At 48.8% G+C, this 23,550-nt stretch overlaps 1 protein-coding gene and 1 long non-coding RNA gene across 2 annotated transcripts in view; one reads left to right on the forward strand and one right to left on the reverse strand.

The window, feature by feature from the left end:
* Positions 1-12,059, reverse strand: part of COL4A1 (collagen type IV alpha 1 chain) — a 239,000-nt gene extending 226,941 nt beyond the window's left edge. Inside the window, exon 1 of the mRNA XM_030568516.1 lies at positions 11,900-12,059. Coding sequence (XP_030424376.1) covers positions 11,900-11,977 — 78 coding nt within the window. The 5' untranslated portion in view covers positions 11,978-12,059. The remainder of the gene's footprint in view (positions 1-11,899) is intronic.
* Positions 12,060-12,229: 170 nt separating this feature from the next.
* The window catches only part of LOC115654369, a 63,505-nt gene continuing 52,184 nt past the window's right edge, over positions 12,230-23,550 (forward strand). The window contains exons 1-3 of the long non-coding RNA XR_004001181.1: positions 12,230-12,450; positions 12,943-13,041; positions 13,245-13,305. This is a non-coding gene — a long non-coding RNA (uncharacterized LOC115654369). The remainder of the gene's footprint in view (positions 12,451-12,942; positions 13,042-13,244; positions 13,306-23,550) is intronic.

Genomic DNA, 23,550 nt, shown 5'->3' on the forward strand with positions numbered 1-23,550 from the left:
ATCAAAAAAGTAGCTAGGATTTCTGTATCATAGTGATTTCTCAGATAAGTAATACTAATACAAGGAAACAGATTTACTTCATCAAAGAAAAATGCAGCCTTGAGGATGTTGCAAATGATAACCCTTGCTGGGTTCCATAAAACAAGCTACTTCTGTAACTTACTCAAGGGAATAGTCACTCAGCCTGATCTGAACACAACATCTTAACTAATCCCTTGTTTACACTTAAAATCTCTTTCTGATTTTGGAATAGAAATTGATCTTACTGGTAAATTTAAAAAAAATGCTTGGTTTGCTTAAAAAAAAAAGCATTGTGGGTTGTCATAGAGTACATTTGGGTCAGAGTGCCATAAATAAATGTATTTAGTAGAGCCACCTAACAGTGCTCAGGGGGAAGCTGACAAAACCATGCCTTTTAAGTTGAGGCATGCGATCCTGCCATTAATTGTATTGCTGCCCATGCCTGTTCACAGCTGGCTTTGAAACATGGTTCTATTGTAAGGTGACTATGTAAGAGCAGCCACCTTCTTACTCAGCACCTAAGCTGCTTCTTACAAGAATAAGATAGGTACCTGCCTCACTCCATGCAAAACAGAAACAGGAGATAGTGGTACCTTCCTGTTAACTTTTAACCCAGTGGTTAGCAACTCACCTGGGATGTGGGACTCTCTCAAGTTCAATTCTCCCCTGCCTCCGGTGAAACGATTTGAACAGGGGTCTCCCACATCTCCAGAGACCACTGAGCTATTGTACATTCTGATGTAGGGAGCCCACACTCTCTCCTGTTGAAGCTATCTATTCCACTTTGGATAAATACTCCTCTACCTCGATATAACGCTGTCCTTGGGAGCCAAAAATTTTTACCGCATTATAGGCAAAACCGTGTTATATTGAACTTGCTTTGATCCACCGGAGTGCGCAGCCCCGCCCCCCAGAGCACTGCTTTACCATGTTATAGCCAAATTCGTGTTATATCAGGTGGCGTTATATCGAGGTAGCAGGGTAATTAAAGAAACATTGTTGCCAGGGGACTTTGGGTTTCCTACTTCCCATGTGAGTGCCCTAACCACCAGGCTATAGACCAGGGGTCGGCAACCTCTGGCACATGACTCGCCAGGGTAAGCATCCTGGCTGGCTGGGTGAGTTTGTTTATCTGCCGCGTCAGCAGGTTCGGCTGATCATGGCTCCCACTGGCCATGGTTCGCTGTCCCAGGCTAATGGGGGCGGCAGTAAGCCACAGCCAGCACGTCCCTCAGCCCCAAGATGCTTCCCAACGCCCCCATTGGCCTGGGATGGCGAACCGCGGCCAGTGGGAGCCGCAATCGGCCAAACCTGCCGATGTGGCAGGTAAACAAACTGGCCCGGCCCGAGCCACGTGCCAGAGGATGCCGACCCCTGCGACAGAGTCATTCTCTTTCTTCCTCTCTGGCCCAATAACTATTTCTCCGAAGTGGAAAAGCTTCAGGAGAGATTGAGCCCCACATCAGAATATCCAATGGCTCAGTGGTTAGAGCACTCTCCTGAAAGGAGGGAGACTCCTGTTCAATTTCTCTCTCCCTTATGAAAAAGGCAGAACTGAATCTACATGTCCCATATCCTGGGTGAGTACTCTAATGACTGGACTAAAAGTTATTGGGTGGGTTTCACCTCCTCCTAGATTTGGAAGGGGCCTAATCTGGTAGGTGACCTTTGAGGACTCCTACCAGAATGGGCCCCACAGGCAAGAAGTGGAGGAGTGCCTATCTTCCCCTGTGCTCTGGATCCCACTAGGGCTTAGGTGGGATATTGGTGCTCAGGTATCTAGAATGAGGCAGCAACACAGATGCCTAGAGGCAGAAATGTAGGCACTAAAGAATTTTTACAGCAAAAATGTAGGTGCTTAATGAGTTTAAGTATCTACAGATTTAGGCTATAGCTACACTTACAGCAGTGTGTAGAGTGCAGACAGCACATGATCACCTAGCACAAGTGTAAATAGCAGCGTAGATGGCAAAGCATTGCTCAGGCAAGTAGAAAAAGTAGAATAGAGTGCCTTACCTTGGGGTTGTTCAGGAATGTATGTATCCCACACCATTCTCTGCATGCTCAAGCAGTGCCTCCCACATTTATGCTGCTATTTTAGCAATGTAGTGTCTCACTGCTTGAGCCTTTTCCCACAGCAGTGAAAGGCTCCCGTCATGTGGAAAGGCTCAGGTAGCTTCCCATTGCAAAAGCCTTTCACTGGGAGTGTAGTTACACATGTAGTGCAGGGGCGGCAGAGCCTTCCCAAAAGTGAGATGGTCAGGGGCCCCTACCCTCAAAGCCCCACCTTTCCCTTTCCTCCAGAGGTCCCTCCTCTTCCCCGGAGGCCTAGTCCCCAGCCAAGCCAGAAGCTGGAGCAAGGCTGGGGAGCCAGCCTCCCTCACCCTGAGGTCGGCTAGCCTGGGCTGAAATCAACCTTCTTCTTCGAGTGATTGCTCATATCCATTCCAGTTAGGTGTACGCGCCGTGCGTGCACATTCGTCGGAAAACTTTTACCCTAGCAACTCAGTGGGCCGGCAGGTCGCCCCCTAGAGTGGCGCCACCATGGCGCTTGATATATACTCCTGCCGGCCCACCCGCTCCTCAGTTCCTTCTTACCGCCCGTGTCGGTCGTTGGAACAGTGGAGCGCGGCTTAGCTGACCTCCACTTCCCTAGCTACTCGTTTTCTCGTATATAGTTATGCAGTTATAACCCTTTTATATGTATATTTGTATAGTTATACGTGTTTTCTTTACTAACATGGTTAGTTTAGTTAGCGGGGTTCAGGAAGTAGCCCTTCCACGAGCCCAGTGCCGGAGCCATGCATGGCTCACCGGGTTTTAAAATGGGCCCGGCCTGCCAGAAGCCGCGGCCGAAGGGAGATCTACATGACTCCTGTTTGAAGTGCCTCAGGGAATCACACTTGACAGATAAGTGCCCCATTTGCAAGGCTTTTAAGCCGGGAACAAAAAGGTGCGGGACTTTCACTTACCCCTCCACCTTGGGCGCCGAGCGATGTTCAAGCGGCTGGCAGAAGCGCCTCCTCGGCACCGGACCCCGCCGCTACTACCGAGGCCTTTCGGCACCGGCCGTTGCCGGCACCGATGTCGACTCGGCACCGCTCCCTTCTTCCGAGGTCGAGAAAGCCTACGATTCCTGCTGGTGCCTGGCGGCTCCCCGGCACGCGCCGTGGTTGAGCCCCCTGCTCCCGCTGCTTCCGTGCCACCTGCATCGCAGCCAGAGAGCTCGCCTAAGTTGCATTACCCGGCACCGACACCTGCAGAGGTGCCGATGTCGATTCCAGTCCCCCAGGGCCACTGAATCCGGTGCCTGGCAGCTCCCCGGCTCGCGCCGTGGTAGAGCTTACTGCTCCTGCTGCTTCTGTGCCACCTGCACCGCAGCTAGAGAGCTCGTCTAAGATGGTTCGCCCGGCACCGACGACGTCGGCACCGTCGATCCCGGTCCCACGAGGGCCGTAGAATCCGGTGCCTGACGGCTCCCCGGCACGCGCCGTGGTTGAGTTACTGCTCCTGCTGCTTCCGTGCCAGCGGCACCGCAGCCAGAGAGCTCGTCTAAGTCGGATCGCCCGGCGACGACACCTGCTACGGCACCGATGACGTCGACACCATCGATCCCAGTCCCACAAGGGCCGTAGAATCCGGTGCCTGACGGCTCCCCGGCACGCACCGTGGTTGAGCTACTGCTCCTGCTGCTTCCGTGCCAGCGGCACCGCAGCCAGAGGGCTCGTCTAAGTCGGATCGCCCGGCACCGACACCTGCTGCGGCACCGATGACGTCGGCACCGTCAATCCCGGTCCCACAAGGGCCGTAGAATCCGGTGCCTGACGGCTCCCCGGCACGCGCCGTGGTTGAGCTACTGCTCCTGCTGCTTCCGTGCCAACAGCACCGCAGTCAGAGAGCTCGTCTAAGTCGGATCGCCCGGCACCGATACCTGCTACGGCACCGACGACGTCGGCACCGTCGATCCCGGTCCCACAAGGGCCGTAGAATCCGGTGCCTGACGGCTCCCCGGCACGCGCCGTGGTTGAGCTACTGCTCCGGCTGCTTCCGTGCCAACGGCACCGCAGCCAGAGGGCTAGTCTAAGTCGGATTGCCCGGCACCGACGCCTCTGAGGCACCGACAACGTCGGCACCGTCGATTCCAGTCCCACAAGGGCTATCGAATCTGGTGCCCGACGGCTCCCCGGCATGCGCTGTGGTTGAGCGTATTGCTCCCGCTGCTTCCGTGCTGACGGCACCGCAGCCAGACAGCTTATCTAACTCGGATCGCCCGGCACCGACACCTACCGAAGCTCTGATGACCTTGGTACTGTTGATCCCGGTCCCACGAGGGCCGTCGAATCCGGTGCCTGACAGCTCCCCAGTATGCACTGTGGTTGAGCCTGCTGTTCCCTTCACGCCGGAGACGTTACCAACGGCGAGGGCTCTCAGTGCCATGTCAGAGTCAATGCTGCCTGACCCCGGCACCGCCGGTGCGGGTAATACAGTCTCTTCAGGTGACTGTCCTCTGTCAGCACAGCAGAGCGGCACCGTTCATGATCACGGTCCCGCAGACACTCCAATTCCTGTCGGCACGCCGGACACCACTGGCAGTCCCGGTGCTGTTTTCCTCGGTACTGGTCGCACTCGCTGCACCGGTCGGTATCCCGTTCGCCGACCCGCTATCGGCACCGTTCCGACTCCTGGCACCGTGGCAGGTACCTTGGCTCCTGTAGCCTTTCCCCGAGCCTCGAGATCTCTGTCGACCTCCCGACACCGTTCTGGTTGCGGGACTGGATCTCGTTCCAGGTACCGATACGCCTCCCGGTGCCGGTCCCCGGTGCCGAGTTGGGCAAGGTCCGAATGAGTCAGAGACTCTGCCTGTGCCTTCTTTTAGTACCTCCATGGCCGTCCGGACACGCATCCGTGTCATCCCATATGCGCAGATTTTATGCTCAGGACCACGATCCTGATATGATGGCCAGCGGGCGCCAGCCCCGAAGCAGAAAGAGGCTTGGCGAATGAACCTGCTTGGCCGCCAGGTGTACTCTGCAGGGGCCCTGCAGCTCTGGGTAGCAAAGCAATAAGCCTGGCTTAGCTGCGATAATTATAGCACCTGGGTGAAGGAGTTTCTCCCTCAAAACTCCCACCAGGAGTCCGCTGCCGTCTTGGAGGACGGGGGAAAGAAGGTTCCCAGAGCGTCCCTCCAGGCCTCGTTGGACGCAGCAGACTCTGCGGCCAGCACTCTGGCCTTGGGTGTCGCCATGAGGTGCATTTCATGGCTTCAGGTTTTAAACCTCCGGCCGGAGCTGCAGTATGCCATTCAGGATTTACCCTTTGTTGGTAAAGGCATCTTCGCGGCAGAGACAGCCCCAGACTGCGAGGTCTGGTGGATAATAGGGTCCTAATGCGTCTCAGCATGTATACGCCAGCGACCAAACGCAGGCCTTTCTGGCCCCAGCCGCCATACTCTGTGCCTAGCCAGAGGCAGAACTCTGGAAAACGGCAAGGCCAAGGTGGTCGCAGACGAACGTCAGGACCCCTAAAGAGCCAAAGTCAAGGTCCCTCGCAATTACCACTGGGACCAAAGACGGACCTTCCAAGGTTCGCCTGAGGGCGGTGTACCACTCGCAGGACGGGATCCCGATCCCGCTTTTTCCTGGCATGGCCCCAGTTACTTTCAGATCGCTGGGTCCTGTGCACGATGGAGCATAGATACCACCTTTAATTTGCTCCAGCCCCGTCCCCCTTCAGCGGACGAAAGGGGCAAGGGGTTTTACTCCCGTTATGCCCTAGTCCCCCACTCGAACACAGGTCTCAGACCTTCCTGGTCCTGCACGGACTCAACCGGTTTAGGATAAGGTTGAAGTTCTGCATGGTATCCCTGGGAACCATTATTCCACCCTTGCCTCCTGGGGGCTACTATGCCGCCCTGGATATGAAGGACGCGTACTTTCGCAATGCCATCTTCCCTCCGCATGGGAGATGCCTCCGCTTTATAGCCAACGGTCAATACTCCCGGTTACGGCCATAGTCGCCGCTTACCGTCGCTGATGTCGGATATGCGTTTTTTTTCCGTATCTGGGCGATTCGCTTATCCGAGGAGACTCTGAGACACAAACCACTCAGCGCGTGGGCATCGTCACGGTCTTATTCACAGGTCAAGGCCTGCTGTTTACTATGGAGCAATCCACTCTGGTTCCCACGCAGAGGTTGGGCTTCCTAGGGGCTATCCTGGTCTCCTACCTAGCCGGAGCCTGCTTATCACAACTGCGGTTTTAGGCGATGGCAACAATCATCTGAGGTCTGAAGGCTTTCCCAACGACCTCAGCTCGTTCTTGTCTCAGTCTCCTGGGTCTATGGTTGCCCGCAAGTTTGTAACCAAACACGCCAAGCTCCGCCTCCGTCCTCTCCAAGTCCGGCCCACCTCGGCGTACCGCTTGGACAGGGAGCCAATGGTCATGGTAGTCACCGTTCCCTCGAACGCCTTAGGCTCCCTAGAGTGGTGGCTAACTCCCTCCTTGGTGTGGACAGGGATGCGGTTTCATCCGCCCCAGCCCTCACTGCCCCTGACGGCGGACGCATCATCTCTCTGCTCGAGTGCTCATGGTCACTCCGAGCTTAAGGCCTTTGGTCTTCTACGGAGCTGGCATTCCTCATCAATGCCCCAAATATGAGAGTAGTCCGCCTGGCATGCCAGGGGTTCCAGCGGCAGTTGCGAGGCCGTTGTATCTCGGTGTTTACAGCCAACACAACGGCCTGGTGCTTCATAAGTATTCAGGGGGGACATAGTCCTCCCCCCTTTTTTGTCAGGAGGCCATCCATTTCCGGGTCTTTTGCATGGCCCACTCGATGGAGCTGGCGACGTCCTTTCTCCCAGGCGTTCGGAACGTCTTAACTCTTTGACTCAGCAGGTCTTTCCTGTCTTACGAGTGATCACTCTGCCCCGTGTGAGGCGTCCCGCTTTCCGGAAGTGGAGATGTTGCCTCACACGGACCTGTTCGCTCACCGCGAGAGCAGGAAATGCCAGGTGTTCTGCTCCTTCCAAGGTCTCTCCGCGGAATCGATCTTGGAAGCATTCCTGAGGCCGTGGAAAGGCCAACTGCATTATGCCTTCCCACTGTTCCCACTGGTTCATTAGGTCCTGCTCAAACTCCGCAGGGGCAGAGCACGCATCATCATGATCACTCCAGAGTGGTCCAGGCAGCACTGGCATACCACGTTGCTCGGCCTGTCAGCCCAGACCTCATCACTCAGGGCAACGACAGGCTTCGTCGCTCGGACCTGCAGCCTCTTCGCCTCACGGTGGCTCCTGCGTACCTGAGTCGGGGTGACAGGCAGCCTTCCACCTGGTCAACGTACCGGGCCAGGTGGAAGCGTTTCCTTTACAGCTGCAGTACGCTCGATCTTGCTCCTGCTGAGGTCTCGATCCCCTCTATTTGGCCTGCCTCTGGCCTTCAGCGGCAGGACCTGGCGGTATCATCGCTGAGGATACTCTCAGCAGCCATCTCTACCTTCCAGCAGGCTAAGGTGGACGTTCAGTGTTCTCACGCTCTATGGGTTCGAGGTCCCTCAAGGGCTTGGAGCGCTTGCACCCTCGGGTGCGCCGCCCAGCCCCGACCTGGGACCTCAACCTAGTCTTGGCCAGACGGGTCTCTGAGATCAGAGCTCTTACGGGGGTTCCGCCGTACACTAGGTTTCACAAAGACAAGGTGCAGTTATGACCGCACCCGGCTTTCCTCCCTAAGGTGTTTTGGCCTTTCATGTTACCCACAGCTCAACGCAATGGGCACAACCGTTGCACTCCTTGGACATCTGTGGAGTGCTCGCATTATATTGTGCTGACAGAATCATTTCCTAAGGTGCCCCAGCTCTGCCCCGGTAGCGGGCCAAAGGGAGGGCTTGCTTGTTTTCCTCTCAGAGGATCTCATCTGGGGTGATGGCGGACATCCCCACTTGTTATGATTTGGCTCATATTTCCCCAAGCCACATCACCGTGCATTCTACCAGGGCTCAGGCTTCATCTGCCGCCTTGCTGGCTCGTGTTTCTACCCACGAGATCTGTCGCGAAGCTCCATTGGTCCTCGGTCCATACCTTTGCTTCGCAGTATGCCCTGGTTCAGCAGTCAAGAGAGGCTGTAGCCTCTGGCTCGGCAGTTTTATTCTGCCACATTTCACTCCGACCCCACCGCCTTTGTAAGGCTTGGGATTCACCTAACTGGAATGGATATGAGCAATCACTCGAAGAAGAAAAGACGGTTACTCACCTTTGTAACTGTTGTTCTTCGAGATGTGTTGCTCATATCCATTCCACACCCGCCCTCCTTCCCCACTGTCGGAGTAGCCGGCAAGAAGGAACTGAGGAGCGGGTGGGCCGGCAGGAGTATATATCAAGCGCCATGGTGGCGCCACTCTAGGGGGCGACCTGCCGGCCCACTGAGTTGCTAGGGTAAAAGTTTTCCGACGAATGTGCACGCGCGGCGCGTACACCTAACTGGAATGGATATGAGCAACACATCTCGAAGAACAACAGTTACAAAGGTGAGTAACCGTCTTTTCTGCAGATATTCCCACCCCTCGGGCTCTCCGCCCAGGGCAGGTGGAGGGACCCAACTCCCCATAGCTGCTCACACGCCTCTTACCTCAACCCAGCTCCAGCTGGGGGATGGGGCCTTGGAGCTGCAGCCCGGCCATGGTAAAAGCTATGCAGGCAGCTGTGAGGAGCCGTGGCGGACTCTCCACCTGCCCATGGTGCAGGGGGCCAAGAACAAACCCCAGCCTGTGTCCCTGCCCTCTGGGCCCCCACCGAGGGCAGGTGAAGGGTCCGTGCTGTAGCTCCCCACAGCTGCCTGAGCAGCTCTGAACATGGACGGGCTGCGGCTCCAAGGCCCCATCCCCCGGCTGGAGCCAGGTTGGGGTAAGAGCTGAACAGGCAGCTGTGAGGAGCCAGCATGGAGCCCTGGACCCTCTACCTCCATCTGACCTGGCCAGGGAGCCTGGGGGTGGGGACATGGGCCAGGGGCTGCTCTCAAGCCCACCCTTACCATGGGCAGAGGGAGGGTCTGCATGGCTCCCACAACTGCCCAGGCTTCCCAGCCAGGCTCTACCAGCTGCTAGCCTGGCCGGTGGGGGTGGGACCTCAGGGAGAAGGGGAGGGGAAAAGGGTAGGATCCGCCAAAAGTGGGAGGGTTATGGCCCCGTAAGCTGCCTTGTTCTGGCACCATTAATGTAGTGACTATACTCTACATGCCCCCGGAAGTGTAGATGCAGCTTAGACAGTAGCGGAGAGAGTGCTTTGTGGATCACAATGGTACCTAAAACTGTGACAAAGGCATTTAAGACCTTTTGTGGATCTAGGCCTCAGAACTTAGGTCAAATTTGGAGGATCACTAGGAAAAAACAAAAAAGTTCTTTACTTGTAAACTGAGCACATTTGATCTGGAATCACAGACACAATAAATGTAGAACACCAAACTGTCAATTTCACAGTCACTTTTTCAGTAGAACTGTATTTTAAGCATATGCAAAGCAACAGACTATTTGTGGCCCTGCTCATCTGAAGACCTTGAGTCCCTGGCAAGCACTGTAGTTTATAGGCCAACTCTACCAATCTCTGCAGCTGTAGAAGTACAGTCAACCACTCCCATGGGTGTGGTAAATAAACATCCAGACATAATAATTGATGACTTAGTGCCCAGGAAAGGGAAGCCCAACAGCACCCCTGTCATAGTGAGTCCACAACAATGTCCATACCCACTCAGACAGCTTGTGTGTGCCCTATAATAAAGACATACCTATACTCAACAAAAAGCAGCTGTCTGGGGCTTAACTTTTATCTGGTTAACAGAACTGCACAAATTTTAACTTCCAAAGCATACTTCTGTTTCCTTGTGGCATGACACTTGCCTATTTATCTTGTGCAGTTAATGCAATGTTGAAAGAAAGGCTAGTTAATGAATGAAACTGAAATCATTACTAGCTTTAGATTACCTCAGCCAGAATCATGAGGTTATTAGAACAATTTACCTTACATTTACAGGTCAATCTCAGAGAAACAATTTGCTCATAGAGTTCTATTTACACAAGAACTCAAAACATTTAAAATATAAAAGTGAAATTATTGATTTTATTAGACATTTGACAAGTTGGAAGCTTAAAGACAAATCCTCATATCTTTAAGAATATCACACCTAGAATGCCAATGTGAATTGACATATTATGTTGTATGACATAGGAATTAACTAAATACGGTCCTGAGATGTGGGGTGGGAGGAGAGAGTATAATTTGAAAGTGATGGGCACATAACGGAAGAGGCCAATCAGTAAAATACAGAATAATCCCTGAATAGGTAAGAAAACTTGCTGAGATTCTGGAATCACAGTAAATCTGCTATTAGCAGATAAAGAGCATTAGATAAAAAAATCAGATTCACTGGAGTGTATTTTCCTTACTTTTGGATTGACTCAAGACACAAAACTTCTCCATATCTTTAGATGTCAACATAACTAAACAAAAAATGAAATCCTATAATAAACCTGTGAAAAATAAGGAGAAATGTTCCTTATTTCCTTTCTGAATAACTTACCAATACTACATCTAATTTTCTAACAAATCAGAAAACAGATCATGTATAATCAAATGCCCATCTTTAGTTATCAGAAGTCTGAAGCCTTATGTAATAAGAACTGAACTTAACTATTAGAACAAAGAACTAAAATTAGTATAAGAAATCAAGGAGATGATAAAAAAGATTAATAAATTCTTCTACATTAGTCATCAGATTTACTACATACTCTTAAGGGAAGTGATTCCAGCTTCAATATATTTCAAGAAGGTTAAGAAATTAAGTGTCCTAACTTGAGGAGTTTGACAGCTGATCCCAGAAAAAGCTGTATGATAAAAGCAGTTACTTGAGGAGACACCTTCATAGCAAGTTGAACTGGTTGCAGCTGGAACTTTTGTTTTGTTAGGGAAAGACTATGGGGAGTCTAACCACTACAACCTTTGCTGCAATCTGATATATCTAGTTCTTCAGCACATAGCTGGTGCCAAGAGGTAATGATGAACTAGGAAAGCAGCCTGTATACAGATTTGGGTTCCCAGCTTCATTTTAAAAAATCCCACCCTTTTAATGCATGGAGATAGAGTGTCTTCTAACCATTAAGCATGCCCTTACATTTCCTCTGCAGCTTCAGTGATCCTCGAAAAGGCTTGGGAAAGCGACGATACTGGAGGTTCCACGCAAATTCCTTAGAAGTAGCCAAGTAGTCCCTGCTTCGGGTTCAGCATGGATCACCCCAGGCTCGGGATTACAGTGAGAAATTTAACGTAGGTGTGTGTGTAGCCTTCAGAGGCTCACACAGCACGGCTACTGCACTGACTACCTTCGCTGCGTGCCTATGAATCGCAACATGTTGCTACTTCTCTGTGGGAAATGAACGCTCACAGGCCAGGAGGTGCCTCAGAAGTGAATGAAAATATCCCCCTGTGTAAATCAACACATACACAGGACCAGATCTACCAGCAAGGGGCACCTGAATATCCCCGCACCCAGGCGGGCAAGAGCAGCCAGAGGAGAAAGCCACTTTGCTGCTGCTGCTGCTGCATCACTCCGGGCTAAATCGGCGGGAGCCGGGGGGCACTCAGCACCCGGATCAGAGCCCTGATGCATCCTGTGAAATCCCACCCAGCCACACTGGCCTCTCTCTCTACCCGCTTCCCTCCCCTCCACCCCACACAAGTAACCGGGGCGGGGCTCGCCCCCAGGGTCCCCACTGTGCCCTGTTAGCCTAAAGGGTGGGAGTGAAGCAGGATCGGGCCCGGAGGTTTGCTCCAGGTTTGGCTCGGGGGCTCTCCGGGAGGGGACGAGGGCAGCGTGCGCCGCACCGGGGTACTCACCGCGGCGGACACCTCGCCGGGCTCCTCGCTCAGCAGGAGCGCAGCCAGCACCAGCCCCACGCCTCGCCACAGCCTCATCCTGCCGCTCTCCCCGCGGCGCGCCCCGAGCGAGCGAGAAGGGACCGAGCGCCCGGAGCCGGGCAGCGCGCTGCGTGCTCAGCGCCTGGCCGCGCGCAACTCCCGGGCCCCGCGCGCGTCTCTCCTCTGCCCCGGCTGCAGCGCCTCTAAAGCCAAAGAGGCGAGGGCTGCCCACATCCCCAGTCTGTGGGCGGCTGCCGCTGCCCCCTCCCCTCGCGGGCGGTGGCTACTGGGAGGAGATCCTGCGAGGCTGGCCAGTGTCTCGTCCCCTCTGCATCGCCCACCTCCGGCCGGCCAGTCCCGCTCCTCCGGCAGAGGGAAGGGGGCAGGCTCCCGCCTCACCCCACAAAATCCACCCCACGCTGCGGGCTGGGAGGACTCGGCGGCCGGTCTGACTCCAGCCCCTCGCCTCGCTGCGGGGGACCGGTTCTGCAAGGGGAATGCGCCCGGCCCGGGCAGCCTAGAGCGGAGAGGTGAGTATCGGACACGGGGAGCCGGAACCGCTCAGCCCTGCGCTGATCGCTGGGAGCTCACACCTGGCCTGGGGCTGGGAGAGGTTTGGCTGGCGCTGGGGCGAGGCGTGCGCTCGGCTGGCCAGATGAGCGGAGAGTCGGGTCGGCAGAGCTCCTGCAAAGGGCAAGGCTGTGCCTGGGGACGCCACGGCGGCTGCAGTTAGCAGGGGGCTGGTGCTATCGTTTCCTTTCTAAAGCCGCGTTGTACTTCGCGCGTCCCTCCAGGGCAGCATTCTCGCCCTCTCCAGAGGCGTGCGGCGTGGGGAGTGCCCCTTGCATCCAGCCGCTGGGAAGACGGAGGTGGGACTCGCTAGGTGAATGGGAAGGACCTAGCTCAGCCTATGTAGCCTAACTCCTGTGTGCACGGGACTGTTCCCTGCATGCAATCGGGGTGACCTGCACATTCCTTGCTCCTCTCTCAAACTGTATTTCTCCCTCTCGCGCTGGATCCAGGGACAGGAGAGCTTTGCTGCTGGGAGCCCTGCACAGCACGGGAGAGGAAGCAAGGATGAGAAGCTCGCGGTCCCTCCTCTCACGTCGTGCCCTTTGGCAGTAAGTAGCTTCTATCCTCTCCATACTTATTTCAAGTACTTGTTGTGATGGGCACTTCTCATCATTGCCAAAGTGGGGACAAAATTCTCTTCAAATGCAGGGCAGGGGCCTTTTCTTCACAGGAGCCTGTAAAGCTGTGTCACACTCTGGTGAGTGCTACAGCAACACAAATACTTAATGTTGTGTTTCTCCTTTCTGTACAGGGCTGTGCAGGTCGTGCTGCTCTTGGTGTTGACTTCACTGTTAACTGGCAGAGTAAAAGCTGTAAGTTAAACTTTTTATCCCTTCATTGGAAGCAGAGAGGGGAAAGGGAAGGAAAAAAAATCCACAGCATTTTTATCTGAGGGGCTAGAAAATTAAGAAATTGCATTCTTCTTTGCCAAATGCCCGATCTATCTGTCATTTCCATTAAAAAAATAACAGCCAGTAGATCACTTACGCATTAGCATCTTCACTAAGTGGTATATCAGAAAGCCGTAGAGTTCATCTTCCTTCGCTATACTGGATTGCCTTTTGGGGCTTGCCACATTCCATCCTTACACCCATTCGAATCACAGTATTTGTTAAAGCAATAGCAAGTTATTACAAAAATTAGCCCAAGATTTTCTTTAGTGCTGTGAATTAATCGCAGTTAACTCATGTGATTAACTCAAAAACATTAATCGTGATAAATCGCAGGTTTATTCGCACTGTTAAACAATAGAATACTGATTGAAATTTATTAAATATTTTTGGATTTTTTTCTACATTTTCAAATATATTTGATTTCAGTTGCAGTACAGAATACAAAGTGTACAGTGCTTACTTTATATTATTTTATTACAAATATTTGCACAGGAAAAATGATAAACAAATAAATAGTATTTTTCAATTCAGCTCAATGGTATAAGGGCCCTACCATCAATCAAATGTTAACCCTGCACATTGACCCCTTAACTCCTGTCCACCTGTCACCAGAAGTCCCACCTCATGGGTGTATTACTTGGGGGGGGGTCAAACCAGAGACATGATCAGAAGCAAGGTGTGTTATGTGACCTCTCTAAGAACTCCTCCCACTGCCCTCTACCAATCAGGAGGGTTTTCATCTTCTGGAGACCACCCCGGAGGGGAGATTTGACCAATGGGGGAGAATTCTGGGGTGGGGTGACCCATCCAGAAGTGGTTCATGTGACCCCTCTAAGAACTCCTCTCATCACCCTCTACCAATCACGATGGGTTTCAGACACAGAGGACTGCCCCAAGAGCAGATTTGACCAAAATCTGGGATGGGATGAACCGCCGAGAAGAGGGTCGTGTGACCCCCTCTAAGAACTCCTCCCATCACCCTGTGCCAATCAGAGTGTAGCACCATCACCCCATAAGTCCTAGCACCAGGCAGAAGAGATCATCTCTTACCAAGAACGTGTGTTTTAGAAGTCATGGGACGGCTCAGAGGAAACATGGACACCCCTGTGAGAACTTCGAACTTTGTGTGGAGAAAGTGCTACATCAGCAACAGTTCTGACAAGGGCCTTTTGACTCAACTGTTGATGGATATGTCGAAAGCCGACCCTGAAACCCAAGCCCTCATGAGGCACCCCAATGAGTGTGACGGCCTCACATCATCCACCCCCCTGGAGGTGAAAGGCGATCATGGCTCGGGGGAGTCACCAGTGGACAAGATGAACAGAAAAGACGTTGCTCAGCTAAATGAATAATTAAGAAGTGATGATGAAGAATGGGGTATAATGGGGTTAAGAACTGACCTGGGATTATGTGAATCTAAAAACAAGCAGTGGGGTGCTTACACTGTTACTTTTCTGAAAATCTCTTAACTGCTCGACGATGCCTTTTAAGAAGCCTTTGAGAACTTACATATTGGTAGCCCTGTGGGAGTAAATATATTGTGCATTGGCTGTTTTTGCTCATGGCTAAGACACAGATCTCAAGAGGAAAATCCGGAAAAGGACAAAATGGAAGAATGAACCAGCTCAGACTCCCTCATGGTAGGGGTCATGGCAACCATTTTCACAGGCAGCTGTAAAAGGTGGTCATTAAACCAGGCGGTTAATAAAACTTGTGTAATTGTGTCAATATGAATGTGTTCCCACCATACTTGAGTTAGTAAAAGATGGTACAAGGAACAGTCATGTTTACGCAGACGGCTCTGTTAAAGAAAATATATTACACCCCCAGGGAAGTTGGGACTTTGGCGGGGTGAACCTCTTTTTCAAGTGGCCAAAAAGCATAGTAAAACTTTAAATAGAAGATAGGTAACAGCTTGACTTTCAGACCAGGATGTTTACACTTTACACAAACTGACTCAAATACATTTTAAAAGAAACAAGACCACTGTTTAGATGTGGATATGCAATGGCAGGCAGATTATGTGGATATGCACTGGTTCTCCAAACACAACAGCGGTTTTAAGTACATCTTAACAGTGATAGACATTCTATCCCAATATGTCTGGGCTGTAGGCCTAATAGACAAGATGAGTGGTGAGGTATCCAAAGCCTTTAAAGTTATTTTCAGTGAAGGTCACATGCCTCAAAAATTACAAATCGATCGGGGGAAAGAATTTTTAAACAAACTTTAAGCCAATTGCGAAAGCAGCATGGCGTTCACCATTTTGTTACTAATAATGAAGTCAAAGCAGGGGTTGTGGAGCGATTTAACAGAACTTTAAAAACTAGGATGTGGAGATATTTTACAGCCCATAACAACTTTTGCTACATCAACATATTACCTGACTTTATAATGAGCTACAACCATAGCTATCACAGAACTATATGTACCAGACCCATTGATGTTAACCTTTCAAATTCTCTGAAGGTATGGAAAACGGTTTACAGAGACAGTTTTAAAAACTGATTGTTGCCCCTTTTAGAAAAGGCGATCATGTGAGATTATCTAAAACCAAAGGAGTTTTTGAAAAAGGTTATGAACAGATGTTTACCAATGAGATATTCATAGTGTATGAAGCCTTAACCAGGGGCTAGAGACCTGTATACTGATTAAAAGATTATGAGGATGAGACAGTTACTGGAGCTTTTTATCCTGAAGAATTACAAAAATTAAACCCCAAACAAGACAGGATTTACAGGATTGAAAAAGTTCTAGTGGAGAAAGAAAAGGGACAATAAAGCAGGTACTGGTGAAATGGTTGGGGTGGCCTGATAAGTTTAATAGCTGGGTGGAGCCTTCTCATCTCTGTCACATTGAGATGTGAACAAAAACTATTCCTCCTGCAAAGACAGAGAGAGAGAGAGAGAGAAGCGATGGTGGGTTTTACATCACTTTGCCTAGCAATGCCAGCTCTGGAGCTTTTCCCAAAAACACCAGCTCGAACTTTACAATACAGCTAATTAAACCCTTGGATCTCCTGGGTGCGTGGGAGGTGGGGTTAGTGGAAATGCAATACCCACACAGCTGGAACACTATCAATGAAGACATCCCTTTCAAAATCACCTTTGGATATATGACACGGAGTTTCTTGCTACAACGAGATTATTACTCGTCCCTATCTGAATTATTGATCATATGAACAATACCGTGGCTCATGACCCAGGACTGCCTGAGGTGGTCATGAACTATGACTTTGTCGGTAGAAAAGTTAGACTTAAATCCACCGATTTTACTTATGTGTTTTCTACCGGCAGATAACATTCTGGGTTTGGGCCCTAAGCACAGCATCCAAAATATCCCCTTCTTGGCAGACATCACAGGGGGTTTCAACTCCTTGTATCTGTACATGGATATCATAGAACACGAGTCTGTGGGGGGTCTTTTCTGTTCCTCTGTTATGCTGCTTCCCTGTCAGAGGAAGGAACAACGAGTTTGTCACCATCACCTACAACAAATCTCATTACGTCCCTGTCAGTAAACACCACATCGACACCATCACCATTGAAATAAAGACAGATCAGAACAGACTCGTCTCATTTTGCTTCAGTAAGATGATCATCAAGCTGCACCTGTGTCCCCAGAGAGAGCAAGGTTTCTAAAAAGTAAAACACTATTATGGCGATCCTAAAAGATTATGGTGACCCCACCATCTAAAGGAACTATTACAAAGCCCAGACTGGATAAGCCCTTCCTGGATATCCCCTGTGATGTATGGGGCTGACATGGGCAGAATATTCTGTAGCCTCTTTTGAAAAGCTGTACTACTTTTGAGGAGGGGGCTAGAGACTATTAAACCCCATGTAAAAACCGCCGCTCAAAACATAGCTAAAGAGGTGGTAGGCCACATCTCTCACGCTGTTCTGGAGAAGGTGAGGAATCCAGCTTCACAGGAGGGATCAGGGCTGATGTACATTAAAAGGAAAGGAGAAAGAGAAATGTGTAATACCCGCTATGCACAGGTCCCCCGAAACCCTTTAAAAGAAGGGCTTTGCCGTGCAGGGCCAGCCATAAGCGAAAGTCCAAGAGGAAGCCTGGATGAAAGAGGAGATGCTCTCCGCCTAGTAAAAGAGAGATATTTTAATCAACATGGCTTTTGTTCACTGTGGGTCTGAGGAGTGCATCAAATCCAAACTAGATTTGTTCCAAATAGCCCCTATGCAAACAAGCATTGAGAAAAGCATCTATATCGAGGTGCTGCCTCTATCAACCATTACGGAGGCTGACCCCCATAGACTTTTTTAAAGCAAGGAATGGCAAAGATTATATGGATTTAAACAGCACACAGATGTACCTATGTTGCAAGATTGTAAAGGGAGACGGAATTGAACTCACCAAGGACGCCAAGGTGGGCCTGGTAAATGACCCCGTGGACTCTATTTTCAATCAGTTGGATGTCAAACTGGGAGACCGCCTCCTAAGCCAAAGCAGCAACTGTTACCCTTACAGGGCCTTTATAGAATCAGTGCTCAATTACAGCGACGACATCCTCGTCACACAATTTTCCAGTGGCCTGTTTTACAAAGACACTGCCGGACAACACAAAGAAATGGAGTTGGATGGCGGGAATCTAGGGTTTGTGAAGTGTGCAAAGCTGATGGCCCAGAGCAGGAGAGTAAAGCCTCTGGGGCATCTACACAGTGACCTGTATTTTCAAGGAAAACTTTTGATGAACGGAGTGGATGTGAAATTTAAACAGATGTGCAGTAAAGATGCTTTCTGTTTAATGGGAAGTGCGTCCGAAGGCTTTAAACTGTGTATTGTATCAGCGTCCCTTTTTGTGAAGAACGTACGAGTGGCCCTGAGCAGCCATCTGGGGCATGTGGAGGCCCTGCTTACTGCTAATGCTGAATACCCCATGGACTGTGTGGGAATGAAAGTGTTTAGCATCCCTGTGGGCAGCAGGGTCAGTAACCAGGAGAACCTGTTCTTGAGACAGTTATCCAAAATGCTTGTCCTAGGGTTTGTGGATAATGATGTCTTTAGTGGAAGTTACGCTAAAGAAACCTTTCATTTTAAACATGACAATATTAATTTTGTGGCCTTGTATGTGGATGGTGAAGATACCAATCAAGCCTTTGCAACCAGACTTTGAGGCAGGACACTGCGTAAGAGAATACATGAATCTGGTACAGACGGTTGGTAAACACATGAAAGATCGTTCTCTGTTAATCGATCGTGAGGAATTTGCACAGGGTTACACCTTGTTTGCCTTTGACCTGTCTCCCAACCAGGAATGCGCCAATCACTATTACCTGATTAAAACCCGGAACCTGAGAGCAGAAATATGTTTTGGGAAGGCTTTGACGGTCACCGTCAGTATGATCGTGTATGGGTTTTTTGACAACATCATAGAGATAAATCAGAGGAGAAACGTTCTGTTTGACTACATGTGAACATGGACACCGTGCAGCTCTTATGTGTCTTATCAATGGACCCTTGCACAAAAAATAATTTCTTAGATGTGTTCACTTGCAATTGGCTCCCTGATGGCAAGCTGTCTCAGAAATCCCTAGGTTTAGTGGTCAACACGCATCCACACAATCAACCGGGTGAACACTGGCTCGCCTTGTATCTGGTGGAGCATAACCATGGAGCTTTTTTTGACTCATACAGGCACACCCCGAACAGTGTGATGTTTCCTAGAAGCATTATGAAATTTTTTAACAAAAATACCACAGACATCGTGTTTCACAATAGACAATTACAAGACCCTCGCTCCGTCGCCTGCGACTATCACTGCGTGTTTTTCTTACATCATCATAGCAAGGGTTTATCTTTTGACCGGATTTTAAAATTGTATTCTAACGACTTAGTCCAAAACGACCGGATGACGATGAATTTTGTAAAAAATAAATTTAAGTTCTTGGGCATGCCTAGCCTCACTCAAAACATGTTTCAACAAACCCAGACATGTATCTTGCAACGATTTTCATAGACATGTTACCCACTAAGGCACCCCAGGTTAGGTGTTTAAAGACAATTTTAGAACGTGAAAAATATCACACACTGAGCCATTCAGATCTTTTAGCCAATTTTCATTTTTTAGATGGCAAAAAAGGGGTCATGGTTTCTCGATCCACCCTGGTGTTGGCAGTCGAGGCCTTCAGGTGTTCCAAAAGTTCTCTGTTGGCCACATTACCCATGATGGAAGATGGTACATTCAGTTCCATCATGGCATTCATAAACACATCCCATCCTTTAGGTACATGTCTACTAGGAACAGAGCACATCTGGGTTACGACCCTGACTACGTCTAGCATGTTAGAACCATTAACCACAGAGCCTTTGTGCACAAAAGCCCTTTTATCATTCCATGAAGAGAGATTTTTATCCTGACCAAGCTTATTTAGCCATACTAATGCATTTTTTTTATAACACTTATTCATGTTATCCAGAACCTCCTGAGCAACAGAGTCTGAGGTCTTTGGTGTTTCTGGGGGTTTGGCAGTCACACTCTTTTCCTGTCCCAGTAGAAAAAGACTTATTTTCCCTTTATCCGCATCGCTTTGCTTCACGTACGTTAGGTACCTTTGAATCACGGAGCTGTAAAGTTTAGCCTTTTCGTATTCGGCTAAGTCAGTTCTTTGAAGAACAGACTTCATTTCAGCATCCAGTAAGCAAGTTGTGGTCGTTCTGATATTTTTCTCTGCCAGAGGGGGAAGCGCTTAATTGCTCCAACTGAAGTCTGGGCACCAGGTACCTTTTTTTTCTGCATACTCCATTATCAATTAGTCAAAAGCCCTATTATCAGAGGGATAGCAGAACTTAACAGAGGTCTGATAACCCCCCCAGACTGCTTCACCAGATGCTTCTTTCTTTTAAGTGAAACTCTTTTATTACACAAAGTTTTTATAAGCATGTTTCTCTTTTTCAGCCCACGCTCTTGATTCTGTGTCAAAGGTATGTTTTCTTTTAAGGTATTGAGTGCTATTTCTGAGATGGCCGCTACTAAATCGTCAGAGGCCGAACACAGTATAGCCCTCCTTTGCTGCAGTGACAATTTGCTAAATAATTTTAAAAGGATCAGATTTCTCTTCACGCAGATAGACATGTTTTTGGTCAGCAACCCCGGCTGTTAAAAGGGGCCTGCTGATAATTCATCCCTTTTCATACCCAGCTATTGTTCTTTTAAAATTATAAACTACCGGCCAGTCTGGAGGGAAAAGACCGGTTTTTAGTCTATACGCTTCTATACACTTCTGGTGTGGAAGCATTTGAAACTACCACCAGGTTGCCATAAGGTCTTTCGCTAGCATCCTCAAAAGCGTCAAGAAAATATTGAGCTTTGCCAGTGTACATTTGCCGAGCGAGCATAGCAATTTTTAATTTATCCCTGGGGTTTTTGAACAGAACCATGTCCTTTGTGTTTAGGTTACTCGTGCAACTCTTCCCTGACAAAATACGTTCTGAACTATATACATTATGCTTAGGTTCCTGTGATGCACATACTTGATAAAGGCTTTCTCAATTTCATCACGTTCACAAGCAGAGTTCATCAGATCTTCTACAATAATCATACTTTTTACTTTATTGGTAGGAAACAAACGGTCATCGTCAAAAGCAACAGGCAGCCCCTCCATAAAATTGATAAAGGGATATTTACAGAACAGTTATATTTTGTACATAATTCTATATTTGTAAGTTCCACTTCCATGACAAAGAGATTGCACTACAGTATTTGTATTAGGTGAATTGAAAAATGCTATTTTTTTTGTTTTTTTTACAGTGCAAATATTTGTAATAAAAATAAATATAAAGTGCGCATAGTACGCTTTGTATTCTATGTTGTAATTGAAATCAATACATTTGAAAATGTAGAAAACATCCAAAATTATTTAGATAAATGGTATTGTTTAACAGCGTGAATAATCGCGATTAACTTTTGAATCGCTTGACAGCCCTAATTATCTTCCTTTGTGGCCCAAGAAAAGCCATCAGATATGTGGAAAAGAAGACATTAGTATAACACCCATGGCGCACACATGTGGGAAATTAACCTACGGATAAAATGATAAATATCTTCATCTGAGCACAATCCTAATCTGTAGATTGAGTGAGCACTTAAAGATACATTTAAAAATCAAAGTAACATTTATAAATAAATTGTCTTTTTAAATGTAATCAATTCTTCTCTCCAAGAGGAAAACCCTGGGAAGTTAGATGCTCTATTGCAAAGATGCTAGTGAACATCATGTTAGGAACTTTTAAAATATCCCAGGCCATATTACCCTGTCTGTCAATAAGTGGGGAAGGGTGGGGACATGGTCCAGTCCTTTTTGGAATGTCTGGGGCACTAAGGTCCTGTTCCAAAATCCACTGTGTTCCATAGAAAGACTTCCAGTGATGTCAATGAGCTTTAGAACAGGCCCTACCATTCCTCCACCCCTTGTGCTAATGGACTGTAAAGACCTGGTTTATGGCTGCTTCTGCAACAGGTGTCCAAATGAGAGTGAGACTTTGTGCACCTGTGCAAAGGCAAGTATGATTTAGCCAGCTGGGTTTTTTACGGTATCATACATAATACTTTGGCTATCCTACATTTTTTCGGACTTTTATGACTACACTTTTTTGAAAATCTGTGTGATTATTTTTGTGTAATAAGTTGATAAAACAATTTAGGGAGTAGGAGGTATTAGTTTTCAGAGTATTTTGAAGCAGGTTTTGTAATAGTTACTATTTTATTTCGCACTGAAGTCATAGCAGCCGTTTGGCTTCATAGGTGGTTGCTTATCCTCTGTGGAAGACTAAAGTTGGATCCATCTGCACCCTGGTTTGAGAGGTAACATTGAGTGCAACAGATTTTGGATCCACTGAGATTTTGTTACCAGAGAAAAGTGAAGCCAGGGAAGGAGAGGAGCAAGGAGCTAAGATGCCTAATACCACATGTCTCTTTTGCTAGTTATCTCCTCTTGACAAAACTTAGTATGCTACTGTTCTATGCGGTACGGGATAGACTATAATGCATATCATTATAACATGTCAAATTCAAACAGCAGAAGATGAGTGGTAGAAAGGGCAAGCACTTGGCACACGTAATCCAGGGCTTTCACTGCTGGGGATCATCTAGGGTTCAAATGCAGCAGCAGTGACATTCAACTCTTAGGGCATGTCTACACTTACCGAGGATCAATGCTGCAGTGATCAATGCACTTGGGGTCGATTTAGTGGGTCTAGTGAGGACCCGCTAAATCAACCACAGATCACTGTCCCATCAACTCCAGTACTCCACCGGAAAGAGAAGAATAAAGGAAGTCAACGGGAGAGTGTCTCCCATTGATGCAGCACGTGTACACACCACAATAAGTTGATCTAAGCTATGTCAACTCCAGCTACGTTATTCACATAGCTGAAGTTGGGTAAGTGAGGTTGAATTACCCCTGTAATGTAGACAAGGCCTAGGATGGAGTGAAAGTTGAGCCATTATTTCCCCAGGGCCAGCAGGATGAATGTAAGTGGGTGAGGCAGTAGTATATGAGTGACTGTGAGTGGGTAGCTGGCAGCACTACTGAAGATTGGTCTGATGGATCTGGCACAGAAGTGGGATTCAGGAAAGCACCGTTCTATTCTTGGGTGAGCCCCTGAATTTCTATGTAACTTTGGCTTACCTCCATGTCTCATCTTCCCTCTCTCTCCGTGTATGTATATGTATCATAATATTTACATGTAATAGACTTATTATGATGATTAAGTCATTAGAATTTTGTGAGTTGCTTCGGAGAATTCCCAGGTTGGTTCCGCCTGCTTGTCTGAATGTTGGAGGCGGAGGGCAGGAAAGGAAGATTAAAGGAGTAGGAAGGAGAATGTGTAGGATTTGGAGAAGAAGAAAGTGTCTTGGGACAGAGAAGAAGGAAAGGGTATAAGTTTTAGGGTGGATGTGAGTTATGGAAATATCAGGAAGAAGAGACAAAAAATTGAGTGGAGCTGGACCACAGTTTTCTCTAACATAGAAATAGCTTGACGTTGTAGTAAGTACTGTAGTATGTGTCAGGAGAACGTAAACAAATTTAAATTTTCAGTTTGATTAAGCAAACAGAACTTTGGATACCTATCTCAAATTTATCAAAATGTACAGATCTCCTTTCTTTCTGTGCTTCCTAGACTTCTTGCAATAGGTTTTCTGTT

The sequence above is a fragment of the Gopherus evgoodei genome, chromosome 1 (assembly GCF_007399415.2).
Source record: "Gopherus evgoodei ecotype Sinaloan lineage chromosome 1, rGopEvg1_v1.p, whole genome shotgun sequence".
Taxonomy (NCBI): Eukaryota; Metazoa; Chordata; order Testudines; family Testudinidae; genus Gopherus; species Gopherus evgoodei.